At 27.0% G+C, this 24,621-nt stretch overlaps 1 protein-coding gene across 8 annotated transcripts in view; it reads right to left on the bottom strand.

The window, feature by feature from the left end:
- Window positions 1-13,037: 13,037 nt before the first annotated feature.
- LOC123260105 (kin of IRRE-like protein 3) overlaps window positions 13,038-24,621 on the bottom strand; it is a 325,584-nt gene continuing 314,000 nt past the window's right edge. For 7 of the 8 annotated variants that reach the window (XM_044721056.1, XM_044721055.1, XM_044721049.1 and 4 more), the window contains 2 exons: window positions 15,352-15,520; window positions 13,038-13,566 (listed from right to left, as the gene is read on the bottom strand). In XM_044721056.1, coding sequence (XP_044576991.1) covers window positions 13,475-13,566; window positions 15,352-15,520 — 261 coding nt within the window. In that variant the 3' untranslated portion in view covers window positions 13,038-13,474. The remainder of the gene's footprint in view (window positions 13,567-15,351; window positions 15,521-24,621) is intronic. The other variant, XM_044721057.1, reaches the window with a different exon arrangement.

Here is a 24,621-nt window from a genome sequence, read left to right as displayed (position 1 = left end):
CTCCTTCTGTCCTTGTCTCTTAATGTTTTCCAAACAGGGCATTCACATTCTCGTTACCGGTCCGTTTGCTTCCTATCACCTGTAAAGATCTCCGATGTACCACGACGGTCACGCACCGGATATTCCGTCAATCTGACGACAACGTAAACATTGTATTGGGTTTATGCTCGAGCTAAGGAATACCAAGTGACCAGATTAAATTCTAGGTCATAAATATGTCGAATAAGGTAAAAGACCCAATACCGGAACGACGAAGGGTACATGACTGGTTTTTATTACTTAGAAAATATTCAAATGGTTCATTAGTAATAATAATTCATCCAATCATATAGAATAAACATGTAGTTACACGAAAATAATTAAATTTATCAATTTTGTCGAAATTAATATTAAAAAAAAAACATGTTTTTTGAAAAAGTCTAAAAGACCCAGTATCGGAACACTTTAAATGCCTAGTCCCAATACCGGAATATTTTATTTATTTATTTCAACATATTAGTCCAGTCGATGAGTGATTTAAATGGCGGACCTAGTAGATTAAGAAAAGCGGAGACCGATTTTCAAAAATTTTTTTTTGTTTCCGCACTAAAAAAGGATTTCCAAAAAAGTTGAACAGGTCTCCCGGCTTGCTTTTTATTATTTAAATATTTGAAATTTAGTATTTAGTTAACATTCAAATATCTGGGAAACTATTGGGAAATCCGGAAAAAAAATTGAGAATAAAATGTAGAGAAATAATCAAAGAAAAAAATGAGATCAATAACCGAAGTCTGTACGACCAATAGTTTACGAGATATGATTTTTTTAATGCAAATTAATCTTTCGCCGCGCGCGCGGGAGTAAACAATTACCTGGAACTTTTTGAAAAATGCATAAATTAAAAAAAAATTTTTTCCAATCCATAGCTCTTATGTGTCTGTCACTCTAATCGCTGGTCAAGCGCCGCTAGTGGGGGATTCATAATAATAATAAGGCTATATATATATATTGCCATCTCTGTCTTACTCATGTAATGGATAGGGCTGGCGGCATAAAATTTAAAATTTTAAATCAATTTTTTTGTGTGCAAAAAAATTTTTTTTGGATTAGTTTTTTATTTAGGGAGTGTATTTTAACTTATAGAATAACTGTATTTACATAAAATTAAAATTTTTTGAAATTTTAATTTTTTAAATCCAAAAAACCTAAAAGTGGTTTTTTTGTTGTAAAAAATCGAAAAAATGGTTTTTTCGATTTGAAACTTTTTGTTCATTGGCTCGAATTGTAAGAGCTATGGATTAGAAAAAATTTTTTTTTAATTTATGCATTTTTCAAAAAGTTCCAGGTAATTGTTTACTCCCGCGCGCGCGGCGAAAGATTAATTTGCATTAAAAAAATCATATCTCGTAAACTATTGGTCGTACAGACTTCGGTTATTGATCTCATTTTTTTCTTTGATTATTTCTCTACATTTTATTTTTAACACAAAATTTTTTGACGAAAAATTTTTTACTGTCTAAAAAATCGAAAAAAACATTTTAGAAAAATTATTTTCTTCAAAAATCCTTTTCTTTTATGAAATATCTCAAGAAAAAATAACAAGTGCAGGGTATAAAAATTTAATTTTAGATTTTGCAAACGTTTTAATATTTACATACCAAACAGAGTTAAATTATCTAGGATTTATTCTGTTTTTACACCGATTAAATTTATGGTAGATGCCAGCAGAAATTTCATGAAATTGGTATTTTATATTCTTAAAATAAATTATATTGAGAATATATTGACAAGAAGATAAAATCAAAATATTAAATATTTACATTTTGAGTAAAAAGAAAAAATAACAAGCGTCTGTACCATTATAAGATTATATAATGCCAATATAAGTACCAAGGAAGTTACACAATTGAATTGATCCTAAGTACACGGAGAAAAATTAATTATACTACCTACTATACAAAAATAATAACTCCTACTATCTAAAATGGTAATAAAATTAATTAGTAACAAAATAATAGGTGGTATCATTGACAATTGTAATAGTTACTATTAATAATGGTAACGATTACTATCGAAAATAATGATTGTAATTATTATAAATTATAACTGTTACAATCAAAGATGGTAACTGTAACCATCTCAGATTGTTAAAATTCTGAAAGAAAAAATAATATAAATTCAATTAAATCCTTTATTTACATCCATATTTTAGCTAATGTACATTTTTTTCTTTGAAATATTGAAATATTTTAAATTCCCTTCAAAATTTTTTTTTGAAAATTTGATTTTTTTGATTAAAAATTTTTATTTTGAAATTTTAATTTTTTTTTTTAATTTGAATTTTATTGAAAATTTTGATTTTTTTGGAAATTCCAAATTCTTTTTGAAAAATTTGGCGTTGAAAATTGTTTTAGACAAATAAAAATTTATTTTTTTAATATATTAATTTTTTAATATTTTAAATTAATAAATTAATTTTTTAAATATTTTTTACTAGCTTAAGTAGTAGTTATTATTATTACTGATGGTAACTGCGACCATCAGGTTATATTAGGAATTACGATTTTGATAATAGTTGTAACTAATTAAAATAATAACAGTTATTATTACTGATTACCATCATAATAGTAGTAGTTACCATCAGTATGGTAAATACTACAATTTAGATAGTTTACTTAATTATTTAAATCCTCAGATTCGATAGAATCTGGCGCCAAGTTCCGTTCAAATCCGTTGTAAACGGAGCGCCAGACTACCGAGTGTGTTTACTGTAAGCAGAACGGTATTTCGAGGTTGCAAAATTTTATTTAATTCTACGGTACTTCTTGTTCCTAAATTTTATATTATAACAGTAATTCATACTTTATTTTACTGATATCAATTAATTATATTCAATTATAGCAATTAATCTACTTGAAATTATTAAATTTTATCAGCACAACCTATAGCAAGCTCAAAAATTTCGATCCTGACTTTTTTTCGATGTAAAAAGTGACATGCCACAGACTAAGTAATTCGAGAATGCATGGTAATTCTCCAATAGATGGGAAACTACAGTTAAAAAAATAAATTTCACAGCTGGCATCTACACCCGCCAGGGTGCGCTGCAATTATTTTTACATAAACTGTAGCTTCAAAGGGATAGTTTGCTATAAAAAATGCAGCCAACTTGAGATTTAAGTTGGTACCAATTGCAAATTTTTATTATAATTACAAGAAATACTGAAATCCGAACAAAAACAGTTTCACTGTAAAAAAATCGCGCCAAGTCCACGTTCATAAGACTATTAAGAAAAAAAAAATTTTTTTTTTCTTTACAAAAAGATATAAAATAGAAAAATTAAAAAATCAAAGTAACCGATATGATTGTATATGATTTTCGGAAATTAAAAAAAATTTTGATGTAAATTTAAAAATTAAGAAAAAAATTTTGGAATGTACTTGGTGTGCGTCATTGTCTATTTCACTTTTTTTAAAGTCCTAGTAAATAGATTTTACGAATTTCATTAAAAGTAAAATATTTTGCAATCACGCACACTAAATACGTTCCAAAATTTTTTTTTTAGTTTTTAAATTTACAACAAAATTTTTTTTAATTTCCGAAAATCATATACAATCATATCGGTTACTTGGATTTTTTAATTTTTCTATTTTATATCTTTTTGTAAAGAAAAAAAAAATTTTTTTTTTCTTAATAGTCTTATGAACGTGGACTTGGCGCGATTTTTTTACAGTGAAACCATTTTTGTTCGGATAATATTTACTACTATCGAATTCAGTTAATAGATTTTAACATAACTAGATAATAAACTCTACTATAAAATTTTCTCCATGTAGCTGGCAGTAATACTCATTATGCTCATGAGATAACATACGTTGTTTGTATTACGGTTATAAAATATTCTATTGGAATCAAATACCCAAGATAGTTTATTACTTATTGCTTTGGTTTCTGTCTCGTTTGCAGTACTTCACCGGGTCGTATTCCCTTTCGCGATGACGAAGATACGATCTATTTGACCTACTTTAGAATATACGACCGCGAACAGCCCGTAGAACTGCAAGAGAGCATGCCGGCATGTGCCTTATCTCGCTCTTAACGAACCCTCTGTCCTCTGTTTCGCGTCATTTTATTTTATTTTAAAAATCCTTTTATGTTTTTGTTGTTGTTTGGCTGATTAAAAATGCCGCTTCAAGTGTTTGCTTAATTATCGATCAACCCGATAGCACTCGGGTTCTTTTGTCGCTTTTTTTTTGTAAGTGTTTTTAATATTTTCTTGTAAATTATTTTTAAAATTATTATAAATGCAGACAAAATTATTTTCTACACAAAAAAAATTAATTTAATGTTGAGCAAAAATAAATTACATCGTAAATCGATAGGGTGGTTTAAATTTCGCCGTGAAATTGACCTTGAACTTTAATTCGACAATTCACCGACAATGATCTGATATAGGTAGCAGTAATTTTATTCTCAGCACTCAATTGTCCTAATTATAGTTATAGTCGAATCATTTAACTCGAAGGGAGATTGAAAATTAAAGAAAGGTTAGTTTAGTGCTTTTTTCGTAGCCAGAGGCGGGTCTTAACGCTCACAGGGGGATAAATAAACGCAGAGGAGTTACAATATTAAGTCTTGATTTCACAGTGGATTTTATTTGAGCTTTGTTAATACCTTCTTTGATGTAAGTCATTAGATGTCGACTTGAGAAATATTGATTATGTTAAAATCTTACTCCTAGTCCGGTCTCACTATACACGGAAAAAAATTTCTGGGAAAATTTACGATACAACTATTGTAAAGCTGGACTATACTTTTATTACTATTAATTTTCAAATATTTTAGAAGAAAATTTACTATTTATTCATAAAATTTTACAACTTACTATTGTAAAAAGTAAGAGATTAAAATTTCCAGTGCTGTCTCTGTATCTTTCCAATAGAACTATAACAAATTTTACAATAGTTGAATTGGAATGTTTCTCAACTAGTGTGAGCGATGGCCGTGCACAACGCTAAACTCCGAGTTTATGTAAATGTTAAAGGACATGGGTACTAGTTTACCTCGGATAGCCTAGAGGGAGAGTCTCTGGCTGTCGATAAAGTGTTCTGGGTTCGATTCCCGGATAAGACGAAGATTCTTATTTCTTTTTTCGGTTACTGTATAGGTTCCAATTAATCCAACCTCCTATCTCTCTTCCTCCCTAAAATTTCTTTAAAAAAAACCTTGTGTCAATTTTTACAATAGTTGAATTATAAAGTTTACAAACACATATTGTATAATTTGCTCTATATTATTCGACTTTTTAAGTTTCTTGGTAGCCTTGTTTGTAGGATAAAATTTACAATAGTAGATCGTAAAAATTACTGAATGAGAAGTATAGTCCACCGTTACTATTTAATTTAATAAAAATTACAATAGTGAAATAGTAAAAATTCCTTCAATTTTCTTACCGTGTAGTAATCGCCAATCTGTTGGAAGTTTTGTAGATAAAAAAAGTGTGTCGTTGAAAAGTATGCTCTAAATTAACTATATTATTAAAAGAATAAGAAAAGTTTAGTGTCATTATAAAGGTATTGATTTGAATTCGTGCCTTTTCAAAGTTTCATTTCATTCTCACCGATAGTCAATTTATTATGATAAGTATTTAGGCTGCATTCGAAAATGCTCTATCTCTAGATACATAATTAAGAAATTACCTTGTATCTTGTGAAATATTGACATTGCTAAGGATATAAGCACATCCCGATGTGACACTCATCGAGACCTTTCATTTGGGTACCTACATCAATTTTTCATATCGCGTGACTAATGCAAAAAGGGCGCATAGCTACACGTTAGTAGGGATTTATGCTAAAAGGGCGCATAAAAAATTTTTTTTCTGCCATTCTTCTTGAAATCGCTCAAAACACAAAGATCTGTAAAAAAAAAAATTTGAGTATCCTAAAGCTAAAAGGGCGTAACTCAAGACATGCGCCCTTTTAGCTTTTAGAAAAGTAGTGCCTAAAGGTAAAAAGGCACATAAAAAAAATTTAAGTTTTTATAAAAAATTTTGATAAATAGCTTCACAAGACATAAAATAAAAAAGTTTAATGAATAAAAAAAAAATTTCTTAACAGCCGGTCCCTACACGGAAAGAACAAGATGACACTGGGTATCATCCCAGATTATACTCAGTGATATCTGTGGTAAAAAAAATTTCAGATAGTAGCTAAAAAAATCCAGATTATACTGCGTGATATCTGGGTTATACTCATTGTAATCTGGATTATACTAAATACTATCTGAAATTTTTTTTTACTCAATATAATCCGGGATGATATCCAGTGTCATCTTGTTCTTTTCGCGTACGATTGCAGCTTCATATTTCTCTTCTAGACAAAGAAGAATTTTGAAAAAAAACGCTCTGCTACGGAATAGATTTTTTAATTATCTATTTCGTATAGCAGGGTGTTTTTTTCAAAATTGTCATTTGTTTAAAAGAAAAACATAAAACTTCAATAGCTTTATAATCATGAATGCACCGAGGATAGTACCGTTTTTTGCAGTGAGTGCGACGCGAGAAAAAGAAGGGATCGGCTGTTTTTAAGTACTTAAACAATATTGAAGAAATAATAATTTCTAACTATTTTTATACAAACAATGGATAATTAATTTAATCGAAAACTAATGGGATTGAAATAATTTTCAAATAAAAAATAAATTAATACAATCACGCATATTTTGCAATTTTTTAAAAATATTTTTAATTGTAATTTTGAAAAAGTGTATGTTGAGTTAGAATACGCCTCTTTCGTGTGAATCTACCGTTTTATTTTTAATTTTTAGGCTAAAAATGAGCACTTTAATGAATTATTTAGAAAAAAAATTTGTAAGCCCTTCTAGCTTTAGGTCATAAAATTTTCAAATTCCTAAAGCTATAAGGGCGCATAATTAGAGACATACGCCCTTTTAGCTTTAGGAAATCAATGCTTGATTTTTCGACGAAGAATATGTCAACTAGTCGATTGGTGATAAAAAAAAATTATGCGCCCTTTTTGCATTAGTCACGCGATATATTTTATATATTTATATATATGAATATATTAAAATGCATGTGGGTACTCAAATGAAAGCTCTTAATGAGTGTAACATCGGGATGAGCTTATATTTTTAAAAATGTCAATAATTAAGAAATTACCTTGTACCTTGTGAACTATTGACATTTTTAAAGATATAAGCTCATCCCGATGTTACACTCATCGAGACCTTTCATTTGAGTACCCACATCAATTTTTTATATATTTTATATATTTACATATATGAATATATAAAAAATATATAAAAATTTATGTGGGTACTCAAATGAAAGCTCTTGATGAGTATAACGCCGGGATGAGCTTATATCTTCAAAATATATATTACATATATATATGTATGAAAAATATATCAAAAATGCATGTGGGTACTCAAACGAAAGCTCTTGACGAGTGTAACATCGGGATGAGCTTATATCTTTGAAAACATCAATAGTTAAGAAAGTACAGTGCAATTTAACAAAAGTCATTATTTAATAAAGCAAAATTTCTAGGACATTTTTAGGAAAATTTTAGGATACTTAATATAAAAAATAAATTTCTCAAATAATAATAATATAAACCTCATTTGGCAGAATCACTTTCGATAATTTATTTTGTTTTCCATTTTTATTTTGATGACAGATACAATATACACCGTGTTAACTAGATGAAACACTTACAATTAACTTGTTTTTAAAATCTACTTAAAACATTATTTATGAGCGCATCAATAAAAGATACAAGTATATAATAACATATATACCGTATATTCAATAAGGTTTAGCATAAAAAAACCATTTTTCAATTACCGTATTAATAATAATAATAGTAGTTCTTATAATTATCATCATCATCATCATTCGTTTATACTTTCAGCACATCGGATGATTGCCAGATACTTTTTAACGCAACATAGTCATGTCATGATTCATGATATACTTTATATATAATGAAATATTTACACTTATATACTTACGCCTATACTTATAATTATATTCAATAAATAATAATAATAATATTTCTTCTAGTTAAATTAATTCATTTGTTTACTTTTATTTTTGGACCAGATCCACTCTTAAATCCTTTACTTATGTTCCGTTTTATCTAATAATAAGGAGTCTAAGGTATGAATTGTTCGAGTCTTTGAAAGAGATCGGTAAATATCTGTGTAACCGATCTCGGGGTTTCAGCAAACGTCGTCACAGAATAAGAAAAATTTACTTTTTTTCATTCAATTTTATTTTATTTTATTTTATTTTATTTAACTTAACTTTTTCTCAATCCTTGTGACCCTTGTTCGTATTTTTTATATTTTTCCGCTGAGTCTGCGCTGGCTTTTACTACAACTCCGTTTCTCTGTGAAAAACCGAGCAGAGAAACTCGAGTATCGGATATCTTAATCAAAAGAACTCGTTGGAATTCTACAGTCGCTTGACCTGTTTCCACGTAATTGGAGTTAACGTCTTTGCATTTACTTCTTTTTTATTTTATGCATTATTTTACTTACAGAGTGTTAACATTTTCCTTTTATTATTCCGAGGTTTTAATTATCGCTTATCAGTCCGAGACCCTTGACCTTGAAATTTTAAACGTCAATTGTTAAGAGTAATTTTGAGATGCAGTTCTTTGAATTATTTTAAACTGAACAATTTCATTTATTGGTTTTTGCTTTGTTATTTATTCTCACTTTAACACGTTCAAGAAATCGAGTTTAATGTCAAGGGACATTCGTGATATTTTAGTAATTTTCAGGATTAGTATTATTATTATTTTAATTATTATTTACAATTTATAGTATTAATCATTTGCACATAAAGCTTACACTTTTTAGACATAAATGTGGGCGCTGGTAACAATTCGACATTATTATCACGGAAGAAAAATTTATGTAATTTTTAGAACTTGATATTCTAGATTTAAGAAAATTTTACTGATTCAAGAATATTTCGTCTTAATACAAGACGATTATATTCTTGCTTTGAGAATTTTTCTCTTGAATAAAGTTTGTTTTTCTGTGCACGGAAAAAAGTAAACTAATATTCACTAGGATTCTGGTAAATTTTTGTAGTTTTAAACAGTATACAGAGGACATCAGGCACAAATGTAAATATTAAAAAACTTAATGTAGAAAGTGTAAAAGCCACTATTTATAATTTAATATCGAAAATGTGATTAGTTGTCACTATAGTAAATAACGACGCTCATCTTAAAAAATTACAGTTTCAAACAGCAAAAATTGCCGATTCAATATATCGGCTGCCCAATTTTAAAACACAGTAACTGCAAAATTTTTATACCTGATTTTTGTTGGTATTGCTGCATTTCTTATAACTTTTAGATATTAATTTCAAGTATTTTTTCTTAAAAAAATTTAAATTCAAGTATTTCCTATTCATAAATTAAATTTTTTATCAATTTGGTGCGCAAACCTTTTTTTAAGAAGAAAAATTTTTAAAAATCTTAGAATTGTGAGTTACCGTGTTTTGAAATTGGGCAGCCGATATAGTCTATACTATGAGAAGAAGGGAAGGTCTCACACTAGGAGAATTTAACATTTGAAACAGTAAAAATTCTACTCTTAAGACATATATTTTACCAGTTCAAGCAAATCAATAATTATAGTTTGATTTTTAGCGTTGCGTTTAAAATTTACCATTTTACTTTGTAAATATTGACGTTGCTTAAATAAGAATTTAGTAACTGTAGTTTATATTTTTTACATATCATAAGATCATTTTTTAGGTACGAAATGATAAATATCAAAGTCAAAATTCTTAATTATTATACTTTAACATTTTGGACTTTCACATAGCGAATATTACTGTTTGAAATAGTATTTTCTTCCATGTAAATAATAAATTGCAGCATTTAAATGATAACTATTATAAAGTGATTGTTAAAATCATGATTTTACTGTTTAAAACGATAATTTTTTCCAGTTAATCATTACTTATTTACTTATTTTTACTTTTTCCGTGCATGATTTAGTATTTTTTATCAATGACCTCGTGATTAAGAGTGTCGAATTGTTCAGGTACATGTGCCCGAAGTAATTTCATTTTTTTTAGAAAAGTTCCACTTAAAAATATTATTAATGATAGCTGATCAATAAAAAGAAGAAAAAAATAAGAAATAAGGAATTTCGAGAGATAATGAAATTAATTGATTAGTTACACTGGCATTATACATTTAGTCTATCGATTACAGGTTATTCATTGATATTCAATAATTTACGGTACTTATATATAATAACTTATTAATATAATAAATAAGAAATTTTCAGCAGATTGCTTATCGTGTAAACGATCAGATTGAATCACTCTTAATATTCTCTCCGATTATTTAAAACTCGCTTATTGTAATAATACGGAATATATTTATTTTTATAATAACTCGAGCATCAGGAATGTCATGACGCGAATAAAGCTGGAAATAAATAATCGAGTAGTTTTAAATTTCGTATAATTCAAAGTGGTATTTGTTTTTATAGTTATATTGTACCAAAAAGGATAAAAAATAACACCTGACTAGTCAAAAGGGTACTTTGCAATACGAGGGGGTCATTACGTATTTATTAACTTTATTTTTTTTTTTAATATGTTATTATTATTATTTATTTTAGTTGGGAAATAGTATTGTCGAGACGAAGTAAACAACTAAAGCTTTTTCTTAATAATAATAATACATATGTACAGTTGGATCGATTTAATAATAAAAAATTTTTATTCATTTTCAATGACCCAGAGAGCGAGACAAGAGTTAAAAAAGACATTATCGAGTCATTTATTTTTTATTTTAATTATTATTATTGTTATCGTTAATATTTATCTTATTTTAATCGTTATCATTATTTCTATCAGACTGTTGTGGACTGAGAAAATTTTAAATAAATAACCCAAACATTTAAAAGTATCTTTAAAATTTAAATACGCGCACGGAATTTACTAAAAGCTCATTTGTCCTACGTCTATTTCTTTGGAATAAAAAATTTTCCTCGTTAAATTTTTTATTCCTCAATAAAAATTCATCAACTATTCGCCCATAGTCTCTTACTTATACTCTACATATTTTATACTCACTCAAAAGACTAAGAGTTTTATTTCAATATCTTCAATTTTCATTTCTTCTTAACATAAATTTATCCTATCTAATCATATCAACGAACTTGCTTTCATTTATTTCAAGACTAAGACCTTCTCTAGATAATTTTATAGTCTTCTACCCTCAACTAAAAACAGACACTTTATTTTATTGTGCGTATTTTTTCATTTTGTCAAATAATCTCCGTATAAATTTCTTATATATAAACTAAACAATCCTCTTAAAAAACGTCTTTTAAATTTTACAGTATTAACTAGAAAAAAAAAAAAAACATCTTTAATTTAATTTTTTACAAAAATTACGCCAAGTACTTTTTTTTTTAATTTTTTTTTCATTAAAATTATTCTTTAACCTAAAAATAAAAAAAAGATTTTTATAACTTATCCCTCGTGAAATTTTTTTACTCGTTAACGGTAATGAGAACGCACTCGCAATAAAATAAGACAAGTGTCTTCAAGTTGAGACGTATACACAAGAGAGGATTTTTCTACAGTGTAGTAGTGGATGCAATGATGAGATGAGAGTTTTGTTGCACTTGTTTTCTCTACGTGCTAGTCTTCCTTACCCTCCCCCTACTACTTATATCATATCGCAGCATGATTACGATCTTTTTCTGCGTCTGGTCACGAACAATAATGGACGTGAAAGAAATTTTTTAATAACCAGACTTTATTTTTACGTATAAGAAAAAAAAGAATATAATTTTTTTTCAGCTATCATTTGGATAAATTGAACTGCGACATGATTCCATTAAAAAGCAAATAGCAAAATAAAATAATACTTTTTTCACGAAGCATTTTTGTTCCACTGTTTTGGCATATTAAGGTCACAAGGGGTTTTACTTTTTTAGTCGAGACTGCCGCGTATAGTACAAATTGATGTATCCTACCGGTACTCATCTTCTGGGACGAAATAAAGTGAAAAGCAAATAAGTAAAAATAATTAGAGGTAAAATTTTACGAGGTAAAATAATTCTTTTTTTATTTTATAATCTCAACATTTTCTTATGATATTTACGAAAATTATGTGTAGAGGAATATTAATCCAGTGGATTTATAAAATTACTCGAGAGCGGAATTTCAATTAACTAAAAATATGTGTAGCATATTTATAAATTTTAAATAATCTCCATTAAAAATATTGAAATTTATTAATGAATTACTTTTATCAGTTCTTAATAATATTTATGATTTATTTCGATAATTAAAAACTCGAAGATAAAAATTTAAATTTATTCGAAAGTAATTTTTAAAATACTTGTTCTAGTCTTCAAATATCGAATTATAAAATTTAATTATTATAAATAATTTATATTGATTTTTATCGTCAAATTTTCTCAGTCACAAGAATCTTTTTGTTAAAATTTATCTTAATTATTTTATTATATATACCTGACGTTAATTATCTGAGTGGTCATATATATAATATACATAAACGAATCTCGACTCGCTTCGTAGAGAACGGAGTCAGCGCCAGTGGTGATGAATTCAGGAACTAAATTCTATAGATATAAAATTTTATTTTATACAATAAAAAATAAAAATTAAATTTTCTAATTAATTAGTTTATTTTTTTTTTTTATTTTTGTACTAAAAATTTCTCAAATTAACTACACACAGAAAGAACAAGATGACACTGGATATCATCCCAGATTATACTCAGTGATATCTGGATTATACTAATTGTAATCTGGATTATAGTAGCTACTATCTGAAATTTTTTTTCACTCAGTATAATCTGGGATGGTATCCAGTGTCATTTTGTTCTTTCCTTGCTCGCTGATAAAAGAATTTATTAGTTAATAGAGGATTTTATTAACTGTTAATAAATATTATTAAATTAATTATTAATTAACTTTTTTAAATAAAAAATTAATTAATTTTTCTATCAGTGCGTAATTAAAAAAAATATTTTGTACGCCTTAGATTATGACAATATTAAAAAAAACTTCTACAAAACTTAGAAAAATTTTTAACGAGGGCGCTGAGGTCAGTTCTGCACGGAACGAATGCATGTTGAAATTCCTCTGAGTAATAATAGATCCTTTATATTAAATGATAACTAGTCTCATTATTATCATAGTAATTATTTTATCTCTCGAACATTTGCATCTCTTTCGATTGTATTATCGTATAGTACATCCTTACGTAACTAAATGTACGATATATTTATATATATATTTATAATTTATAACTATATCCATATATAAATTAATAGTCACAATAATAATAATTATAATATATAATTTATACAGTGACCTTTAAACAAAGGTCTAATGCATGTCAGTATTGCACTGGTTTTATAAGATTTACCGGAACACAAAAGTTTAATAATTTTAATAGAGCAGTAGACAGAGGCATAGGAGGAGCGAGTAAAATCGTGGTTGTTTCGCTTGACCACCATGCTGCATTGCCGCAGGATACTCTCCTGAAACATAGGAACACACTACAAATATCTGTTTCTGTTTCTATTAATGTTTGTTATTGTTATTATATTAATTTATTCTCAAACAACTTTCCGGCATTTCGACTGAAAGCAGTTATTATTATTATTATTATTATTATTATTATTATTATTATTATTATTATTATTATTATCTATATTATTAAGAGAATAAGAAGAATTTTGCTTCCAGGATAGTCGATTTTTTTAGTGAAATTTAGTGTAATTGCCAAAGTCTTGATTTGAATTTGTGCCTTTTCAAATTTAGGCTGCATTCAAAAATGCTTTATCTCTAGATACTTAATTAAGAAATGGCCTTGTATCTGGTGAAATATTGACATTTTTAAAGATATAAGCTTATTCCGATGATACGCTCATCGAGACCTTTCATTTGAGTACCCACATCAAATTTTCATATATTTTATATATTTATATATTTCACAAATACCATATATATATAATATATAAAAAATGCCATGTGGGTACTTAAATGAAAGGTTTCAAAGAGTGTAACGTCAAAATGAGTTTATATCTTAAAAAATGTTAATAATTAAGAAAGTATATTGTAACTTGTGAACTATTGACATTTTTAAAGATATAAGCTCATCCCGATGTTACACTCATCGAGACCTTTCATTTGAGTACCCACATCAATCTTTCATAAATTTTATATATTTATAAATGAAAAATATATCAAAATGCATGTGGGTACTCAAATAAAAGCTCTTAATGATTGTAACATCGGGATGAGTTTATATCTTTAAAAATATCAATCATTAAGAAATGACTTTACATCTCGCGAACTATTGACATTTTTAAAGATATAAGCTCATCCCGATGTTACACTCTTCGAGACTTTTCATTTGAGTACCCACATAAAATTTTCATATATTTTATATATTTATATATTTCACAAATACTATATATATATATATATATATATATATATATATATATATATATATATATATATAATATATAAAAAATGCCATGTGGGTACTTAAATGAAAGGTTTCAAAAAGTGTAACATCGAAATGAGTTTATATCTTAAAAAATGTTAATAATTAAGAAAGTATATTGTAACTTGTGAACTATTGACATTTTTAAAGATATAAGCTCATCCCGATGTTATACTCTTCGAGACTTTTCATTTGAGTACCTACATCAATTTTTCATATATTTTATATATTTATATATATATGAATATATGAAAAATATATAAAAATGCGTGTGGGTACTCAAATGAAAGCTCTTGATGTGTAACACCGGGATGAGGTTATATATTTAAAATATATATTCTATATATGTATATATGAAAAATATATCAAAAATGCATGTGGGTACTCAAATGAAAGCTCTTGATAAGTGTATCATCAAGATGAGCTTATATCTTTAAAAACGTCAATATTTAAGAAAATAGTGCAATTTAACAAAAGTCATTATTTGATAAAGTAAAATTTTATTTTTTTTTTTTTAGCAAGGTAGCTAGTTATTATTATTATAATTATAATTATTATTATTGATAAAGACAACGGAAAATTCTTTTAATTTAGCTATTGTTTTGTTATCGTGAATTGATAGAAGATGCTTCTAAAGAGGAATTTTTTCAGTCGGTTTTAATTCAGACATTGTCTTCAAAAGAGATAAAAAATCTATCTATTGAATTATTGTATGATGTCAGGGGCAGAAACTCGGTACTCAAGCTTTAGAGCAGAATTGATCGGTCATTGAATATAGTAAGACATTATTTAAGTTTTTGTTGGTGCTCACCATTGAGGACGTGAACGGTAATCGACTTGGGTTGAGCGTTGCTTGGATTGCAAGTGTATTGTCCCGAGTCAGAGGGCTTGGCATGTTGAACCAGCAAAAAACTTGTCGTACTGTCACCCTTCTCCGTTACTACTGAAACGCCACCTCTGCTCGAGTCGTAGCTTATTATCTGTAAGTATAATTATCATTTTATGGTTAGTTCTTATTTTATTTGAGTTAGAATTTTTTTGAATGTAACAATAAGATCCTCAAGAGAGTAATTATTATTAGTATTATTTTTATTTTGATACTTAAGACCTCAAACTTAATTTTCTTGTAGCGAGATAATTCAGCAATCATGCGCCACCTATCGGAGATTAGAAGTTACCAAAATTTTTAAATGGTAAAATTTTGAATATAAAAACTATATTTAATTTATTCCCGAAAGTAGAGGATAAAATAATTCAATTATTGCGGATTTATTATGTCGCAATGTTTTGTTAAAATTTATAATTTCAATCTCATAATTTTTAATCAAAATTGTCATTACTAAAATACTACATTAGTAAATAATAATAATGATGGATTGTAATGCTCAAAATTAGTTTTTACCAGATACATTATTTTTAATGTCAAATAAATAATGATTTTTAAAAATAATTATTTATTAAAATTATTAATCTTTCATAAGCTTATAAATTATTAAATTAAAATTAAAATTCCTAACAGTAAAATTTTTAATTAAATTAAGAAGAATAAATTACAGAATTAAATTAATAATAGACTTAAATTTTTTCTACCTCGAGCGTTATTAAATAACAAATTAACTCCTTGAATTATTAATTATATATTTTAATGAAATTCAACGTAAATTTAAGTGCATTAACAGCTTTTAAGTCCAAAGTTCTCTCGAGGTATTAAATTTCCTAAAAGAAATTAAGATTAAAATTAAAAAGGAAAAAAAGTGAATCGAATATTTAAAATGTATTAATTGCCATTGACTAAAAAAATAGAGAATAAATATTAAGTTAAAAGAAAAAAAACTAATTTAATGACTGTCATACGTATGCCGAAGAAAAATAAAGTACAAAGAATGAGTTTCTGTAAACACTTTTTTCGAATTAATAATAGATACATCGGAATTGTCTGGGATAAAAGAGGTGCTTGAAAAGTCTCACGTCTCATTTCTCCTGAGGATGATGTAAGCATTCGAGTAAGAAGAGCTAGCTGGTAGCACCAGAAAACGACCAAGAAGAAAAAGAATGTAAGAATGGAAATGAAAAGAAAAATAACTCCCTCGAATCCCGGAAGACGAGAGGCGTCTGAAGAACGTTTTGCTATACTAAGCATCAACGTTTCATGTTCTCCTCGACATGCGCGTGTTGTACTTTACCATCTCAATGCGTGTTTGTCGTGTGCTTCACCTCTGCTGTCATGCACCCGGGCATTCATTTCGACGGCAGCGCGTGTACAGCGGAGACAAATTCTAAGAAAATAACTTTTTTTAAGTATTTACTTCAATGAATAAAATTTGGAATGTACTTGATTTTTATTTTTTTTTTTTTTTAAGTATATCTTTGATCTAAAGAGACTGACTAGTGACCTCGAATCTGGCGTGGCTCACTATTTTTTTTTTAATCATTTTATTTAATTTTTATACCAAGAAAAAAAATACGTTACATAGAATATAAGTTCATGTATCAAATGAAAATTAAAGAGTTTAAGTTGAAGTTAATATTGTTGGCAAGGTCTTGGTATAAATTTGTGCCTTTTCAAGATTTCATATCATTTTCACCAATAGTCAATTTATGATGATAAGTATTTTGGCTGCATTCGAAAATACTCTATTTCTAGATACATAATTAAGGAATGACCTTGTATCTCGTGAACTATGGACATTTTTAAAGATATAAGCTCATCCTGATGTAACACTCATCAAGATCTTTCATTTGAGTACCCACATCAATTTTTCATATATTTGTATATATATATATATATATATATATATATATATATATATATAAATATATATATATATATATATGTATATATGGAAAATATATAAGAATTCATGTGGGTACTCAAATGAAAGCTTTTGATGAGTGTAACATCGGGATGAGCTTATATTTCGAAAAATGTCAATAATTAAGAAATGACCTTGTATCTTGTGAACTATTGACATTTTTAAAGATATAAGCTCATCTCGATGTTACACTCATCAAGACCTTTTATTTGAGTACCCACATCAATTTTTCATATATTTTATATATTTATATATATTAATATGTATATATGAAAAATATATCAAAAATACATGTGGGTACTCAAATGAAAGCTCTTGATGAGTGTATTGTCGAGATGAGCTTACATCTTTAAAAATGTCAATAATTGAGAAATTACCTTGTATCTTGTGAACTATTGACATTTTTAAAGATATAAGCTCACCCCGATGTTATACTCATCAAGACCTTTCATTTAAGTACCCACATCAATTTTTCATATATTTATATGTATTATATATATTAAGGTGGGTCAAAAAAATCGATTATTTTTTTTTTAACTTCTAATATTGAAAAGTTGGTTCTCAGGCACCTCTAGAAAATGCTCACCAAATTTGAGCTCTTAATATTGATAGAAAGCTTATCCTCATCACAGTTTTACATGTTTTGTTAGTCTCTTATAAAAAAGATCATATTTCACTATAGATCAATTTTTTAGTCAAATTTTTACACATATTTTTGTAGAAAATTGAATGATCTTCCAAAAAGATCTGGTATGTGTAAGCGATTACAAAAAAATATAACAATGCATGTGAGTACTCAAATGAAAGCTCTTGATGAGTGTAACATCGGGATGAGCTTATATCTTTAAAATATATATTATATATATGTATATATGAAAAATATATGAAAAATTGATGTGGGTATTCAAATGAAAGCTCTTGATGAGTGTAACATCGGGATGAGCTTATATCTTTAAAAAAGTCAATAATTAAAAAATTACAGTACAATTTAACAAAATTCATTATTTAATAAAGCAAAATTTTATTTATTTATAGTTTACAAGTCACGGCAGTCACATAGTAACTGCAAGGTTGCTAGTTTATTATAAAATAAATTTCTCTAGTGAAATTTGGTTCAATTAGAAAAATCGTAATATGAATTAATATTTTTTTTTTATATTAAATTTGTGTTTTTTCATAATTTTATACATTTTTCGTGAAAGTCAATTTTTTTTCGAGCTTTTGGAGGAGTTTTGAATAGTTTGTGGTTCTATAAATTTATTTCGTCGAATTTTCTATTAAATCATTGATAATTAATCCTGTCAGCAAAATTATTATCTTAATTTATTTTGAAACTACCCTAACTATATATATTGTAATTAAAAATATCGAAAAATAATTAACTAGTTCTTTTATTTCTAATTAAAAATTCTCAGCAGACATTAGTGTCTGTAGGTTGTTAGTTTAAATGAACTTGTCTACGTGCTTTTAATGTAATTTGACTTTTTAAACTCATCATTGTCTGACTAAAGTAAAATCTTCACTACTGAGACGAATATCAAAGTCCCTTTTTTAAAGCGTTTAACTGAGATTTACCTTAACTTTAAGGAAAGATGAAGAGAAATCTCGAAATAAACTTTCAAGGGCTCGAAATTTCTGGAATTGATTTTCAAGAGCGGATCCTATTAGGTATGTCAATAGTTGGGACGTCAGTAAGTTAGAGCGGAAGATACTTGCTCGACAAAAATAGTTTAATTCAAGTGAACAAGTTTACTTATTCACCCAAAAGCTCAAACTCAAATCAAACTATTTTATTCTTATTCTTATTCTTTTTTTGGTCAAATAAGTTGTGATTAATGTCGTTGAAAATTGAATAACATGATCGGATGAAAAGGATAATTGTGGAAGAAAATTTTAAAATATACGAATTTAAGTTTGAATTACAACCAACTAGTTTGTTTTTAATTAAAAATAAAATAAAGTTGAGCAATTAAACTTTAAACAACTTTGAATTCGTTTAATTTGAAACCTCGTTCTATACAATTACGCACACTCTAATAACAATTCTTACTCATCAAACTAGTACAAATTTTCTTCAAAGTAAAGCTGAGAAGTTACGTATAAATACTCCGTTAATTAGCTTTGTACATTCGAGCCCACGTTGCTTGGTATACTCTCTCTTTTATCACTTCACTCTAACCACTTATTACATGAACTCCGTGCGTCACTCATTAAAATATTTTCAAATACCTTCTTATTTTTATCACCAGTTTTTAGATTTTTAATTAATCATTTGAAATTCTGTCTCAATTTAATGATAACAAGCAACCTTGCAGTCACGAAGTGACTGCTGTAACTTGTGAACTATAAATAAATAAAATTTTGTTTCATTCCATAATGACTTTTTTAAATTGCACTGTACTTTGTTAAATATTGACTTTATTAAAAATATAAGCTCATTCCGATGTTACACTCATTAAGAGCTTTCATTTGAGTACCCACATGCATATTGATATATTTTTCATATATTTATATATATAATATATATAAATATATGAAAAATTGATGTGGGTACTCAAATGAAAGCTCTTAATGAGTGTAACATCGGAATGAGCTTATATCTTAAAAAATTTCAGTAGTTGACAAGATACAAGGTCATTTCTTAATTATGTAACATATATTTTAAAGATATAAGCTCATCCCGAAGTGACATTCATCAAAAGCTTTCATTTGAGTACCCACATGCATTTTTGATATATTTTTCATACATACATATATATAATATATATAAATATATAAAATATATGAAAAATTGATGTGGGTACTCAAATGAAAGCTCTCAATGAGTGTACTATCGGGATGAGCTTATATCTTAAAAAATTTCAGTAGTTGACAAGATACAAGGTCATTTCTTAATTATGTAATACACGGAAAAAAGTAAACTGTAATATTCACTCGGATTCCGGTTAGTTTTTATAATTTCAAACAGTAAAGCGGACATCGGGGTGGCAAAAATGTAAATATTACAGAACTTAATGTAGAAAGTATAAAAGCCACAGTTTATAATTTAATATCCAAAATAAGTGATTAGTAGTTTTCACTATAGTAAATAACGACTCTTTCACCTTTAAAAATTACAGTTTCAAACAGTGAAAAATGCCATTTCAATAAATAGTCCATATTATGAAGAGAAGGGGAACTTAGATGAAAGAGAAAGGGGTCTCACTCTGGGAGAATTTAACATTTCAAACAGTAAAAATTATACTTTCAAAATATACATTTTACCAGTCTAAGCAAGTCAATAATTACAGTTTGACTTTTAGCGTTGCGTTTAAAATTTACCATTTTACTTTGTAAATATTGACGTTGCTTGTATTAAAAATTTACTGACTTTATTTTATACTTTTTACATATCATAACATCATTTTTTAGGTACGAAATGATAAATATTAAAGTCTGAATTCTTAATTATTATACTTTAACATTTTAGACATTTACCTAGCAAATATTACTGTTTGAAATAGTATTTTCTTCCATGTAAAGAGTAAATTGTAACGTTTAAATTGTAAATATTACAATGTGAATAGTAAAATTACGATTTTACTGTTGGAAATGGTAATTTTTAGCAGTTGATCATTACTTATTATAAATCGACTGTTATTTATTACAGTTTACTTTTTTCCGTGTATATATAATATATATTTTAGAGATAGAAGCTCATCCCGAAGTTACATCCATCGAGAGCTTTCATTTGAGTACCCACATGCATTTTGATATATTTTTCATACATACATATATATAATATATATAAATATATAAAATATATGAAAAATTGATGTGGGTACTCAAATAAAAAGTCTCGATGAGTGTAACATCGGGATGAACTTATATCTTAAAAAATGTCAGTAGTTGAGAAGATACAAGGTGATTTCTTAATTATGTAATATATATAATATATATTTTAGAGATATAAACTCATCCCGAAGTTACATTCATCAAGAACTTTCATTTGAGTACCCACATGCATTTTTGATATATTTTTTATACATACATTTATATAATATATATAAATATATAAAATATATGAAAAATTGATGTGGGTACTTAAATGAAAGCTCTCGATGAGTGTAACATCGGGATGAGCTTATATTTATAAAACTGTCAATATTTCACAAGATACAAGGTCATTTCTTAATTATGCATCTGGAGATTTCGTTAATGAATGAATTAAATAATAAATAATTATTTACTATGTGAAAACTTATAATTTTTTCATAAGCTTTCTCTTCTAACAATCTAAATTTACAATATTTATCAAATTTCAGTTGAAATATGACGGAATATTGATATTTAAAATTCAATAATATAATAAATTGAAATCGAAGTATTGATACCGCAATTTTTTAACAAGCAATAAATTAAACCTCAGAATAATAAGCGCAAAAGTTTTAGATGAATCGACACAATTTATCACATTAAATTTGATTGAATAATTGGACGGGAAAAAAGTAAAACAAGTTTTATTAGCAAAATTTGGGTAGCTGGGTAGTAGAAATAAATTTATTCATTGCGGAAAACTATTTGATATAGATGGTGAAAGAAATAGCACAGCAGAGTATGTATACGTATATACGTGTATTATACTCTTCTATTGAATAAAATGAGGAAGCGTATAGAGTATAGAGTATGGAGTTAGTGAAACTGCAGCTGGGTGGAATAACATCGTCTGGCCAGAACGAATTGCCATTGCCGTTGGGAATCAATGAAACGCGCGATTATTCAACTCCATGGAATTTGCTGTTCGGCAATTTGGCAGTGTGCAGTGTGCAGTGTGCAGTGTGCTATACTATACAGTAAGTTGAGATTGTGACCTTCTCCGTGAATTTTTGGCCGTCTTCCAAGACTCACTCGCCCGCTCGCGCACTCTACAATATCCGAAACTCTTGAGCTTCCGATCCAAAACCGAGAGGTGTACAATACTTAATACTTATATTAGTCAGATAGAGAATAAGAGCCACCTATCTTTTTTTCTACCTTCTATGTCCTTGCTTGTGAGTTTTTTTTCTTCTTTATTTTTTTTTATTTTTTTCCTCCTTGCTTGGCCAGGCGCGACTTGGCCAGGGAATCTTTCTTATAATTGGCTTTTTAATTACTTAGTGTCATCTTATTTTTTAGGAGAAGTAAGAGCCATTCAATCGATACGACCCGAACTAACGAGAGTACTTGTAATAATATTACTCAAGTAATTTTTAAATCAAGTAAAATTATTTAAGAAGATACGTTACTTACGGTCTGACTGCTCATCGATTTTACTACTTGACCTTTTTTTTACTTCACTGCTAATTTGATTAATTTAATTAAAATTCTATATTTTTTTTTCTTAAAATAAAAATAATAATTTATATTATTAAAAGAAAAAGAAAAATTTTGTGGCCAGTGTATTTATATAATAAAATGGGTTTTTATGGGTAAATTTGCTATCCTTGAAAAAGTCGTGACCTGAATTTGTGCCTTTTCATGGTTTCATATTATTCTCAGCAATAATAAATTTATGATATAAAGTATTTAGGCTGCATTCAAAAATGCTCGATCTCTAGATACATGACTAAGAAATGACATTAGCTAAGATATAAGCTCATCTCGATATTACACTCATCGAGACCTTTCATTTGAGTACCCACATCAATTTTTCATATATTTATATATATTATATATATGTATATATGAAAAATATATGAAAATGCATGTGGGTACTCAAATGAAAGCTTTTGATGAGTATAACATCGGGATCAGCTTATATTTTTAAAATATATATTATATATATGTATATATGAAAAATATATCAAAATGCATAATTAAGAAATGGCCCTGTATTTCGTGAACTATTGACATTTTCAATGATATAAGCTCACCCCGACATTACATTCATCAAGACCTTTTATTTAAGTACCCACATTAATTTTTTATATATTTATATATATTATATATATGTATATATGAAAAATATATGAAAATGCATGTGGGTACTCAAATGAAAGCTCTTGATGAGTATAACATCGGGAAGAGCTTATATTTTTAAAATATATATTATATATATGTATATATGAAAAATATATCAAAATGCATAATTAAAAAATGGTCCTGTATTTCGTGAACTATTGACATTTTTAAAGATATAAGCTCATCTCGATGTTACACTCATCAAGACTTTTCATTTGAATATCCACATGCATTTTGATATATTTTTCATATATACATATATATATATATATATATATATATATATATATATATATATATATATATATATATATATATATATATATATATATATATGAAAAATTGATGTGGGTACTCAAATGAAAGGTCTCGATGAGTGTAACATCGGGATGAGCTTATATCTTTAAAAACGTCAATAGTTAAAAAAGTTCAGTGCAATTTCACACAATTCATTATTTAATGAGCACAATTTTATTTATTTATAGTTTACAAGTTACGGCAGTCACATAGTGACTGCAAGGTTACTCGTAATTTTCTAAAATGAATAACTCGTGGAAATTTATTGAAGGTAATTATAATTAATATAAATTAATTAGAAATGAACATGCATAAATATTCTCATAGGGATTGAAACAAATTAAAAGCTGTAGCAATATCGAATTAATTATATATTCAATTAATATAAAGTTATAATTGACAACTATTAAATTTACCCATTATTGGAAACTGATATTAATTTATAGAAAACATAAATACGAGATGACTTGAATCACAGTCCAGGTTAACGACTTACTTTTTTCTCTACCTTTTTTTCTTTCAAATCAATTCAAAGATACTTTTTAACGACTACAATAGTTATTATTAAAAAGATCTAAAAGATTTCATTTTATCGATCTATTCTACACTAAAAAAAAAATGAACTTGAACAAAATTTCTTGAACCAAAAAAATAATTTTTGAGAGTAATTTTTTTGAATCAAGTAAAATTTCCTTAAATAAAAAAAAAATTAATTAGTTTAACAATTTTTTTATTCAAATCAAGAAAATTAAGTTTTTTAAAATTATATACTTGATTCAAAAGCATTTTTAATTTCCCGCTAAGGAAATTGAAAATTTTTTATTTTTGTAGACTTTACGCTATAACAACTCAGCGGTAATAAGTTACAACGTGATAATTTAGTAAATAAATAACTTTGAAATATTATTGAATAATTAATTAGCTATTAGCTCACTGAAGGGTGAGTAGAAGCGAGAGAGGCTTTATAGTGTAAACTTTAAGTGTTGTGCGAA

The sequence above is a fragment of the Cotesia glomerata genome, linkage group LG2 (assembly GCF_020080835.1).
Source record: "Cotesia glomerata isolate CgM1 linkage group LG2, MPM_Cglom_v2.3, whole genome shotgun sequence".
Lineage (NCBI taxonomy): Eukaryota > Metazoa > Arthropoda > Insecta > Hymenoptera > Braconidae > Cotesia > Cotesia glomerata.
The sequence above is the reverse complement of the archived record's forward strand: the minus strand, read 5'-3'. Positions and strand labels throughout refer to the sequence as shown.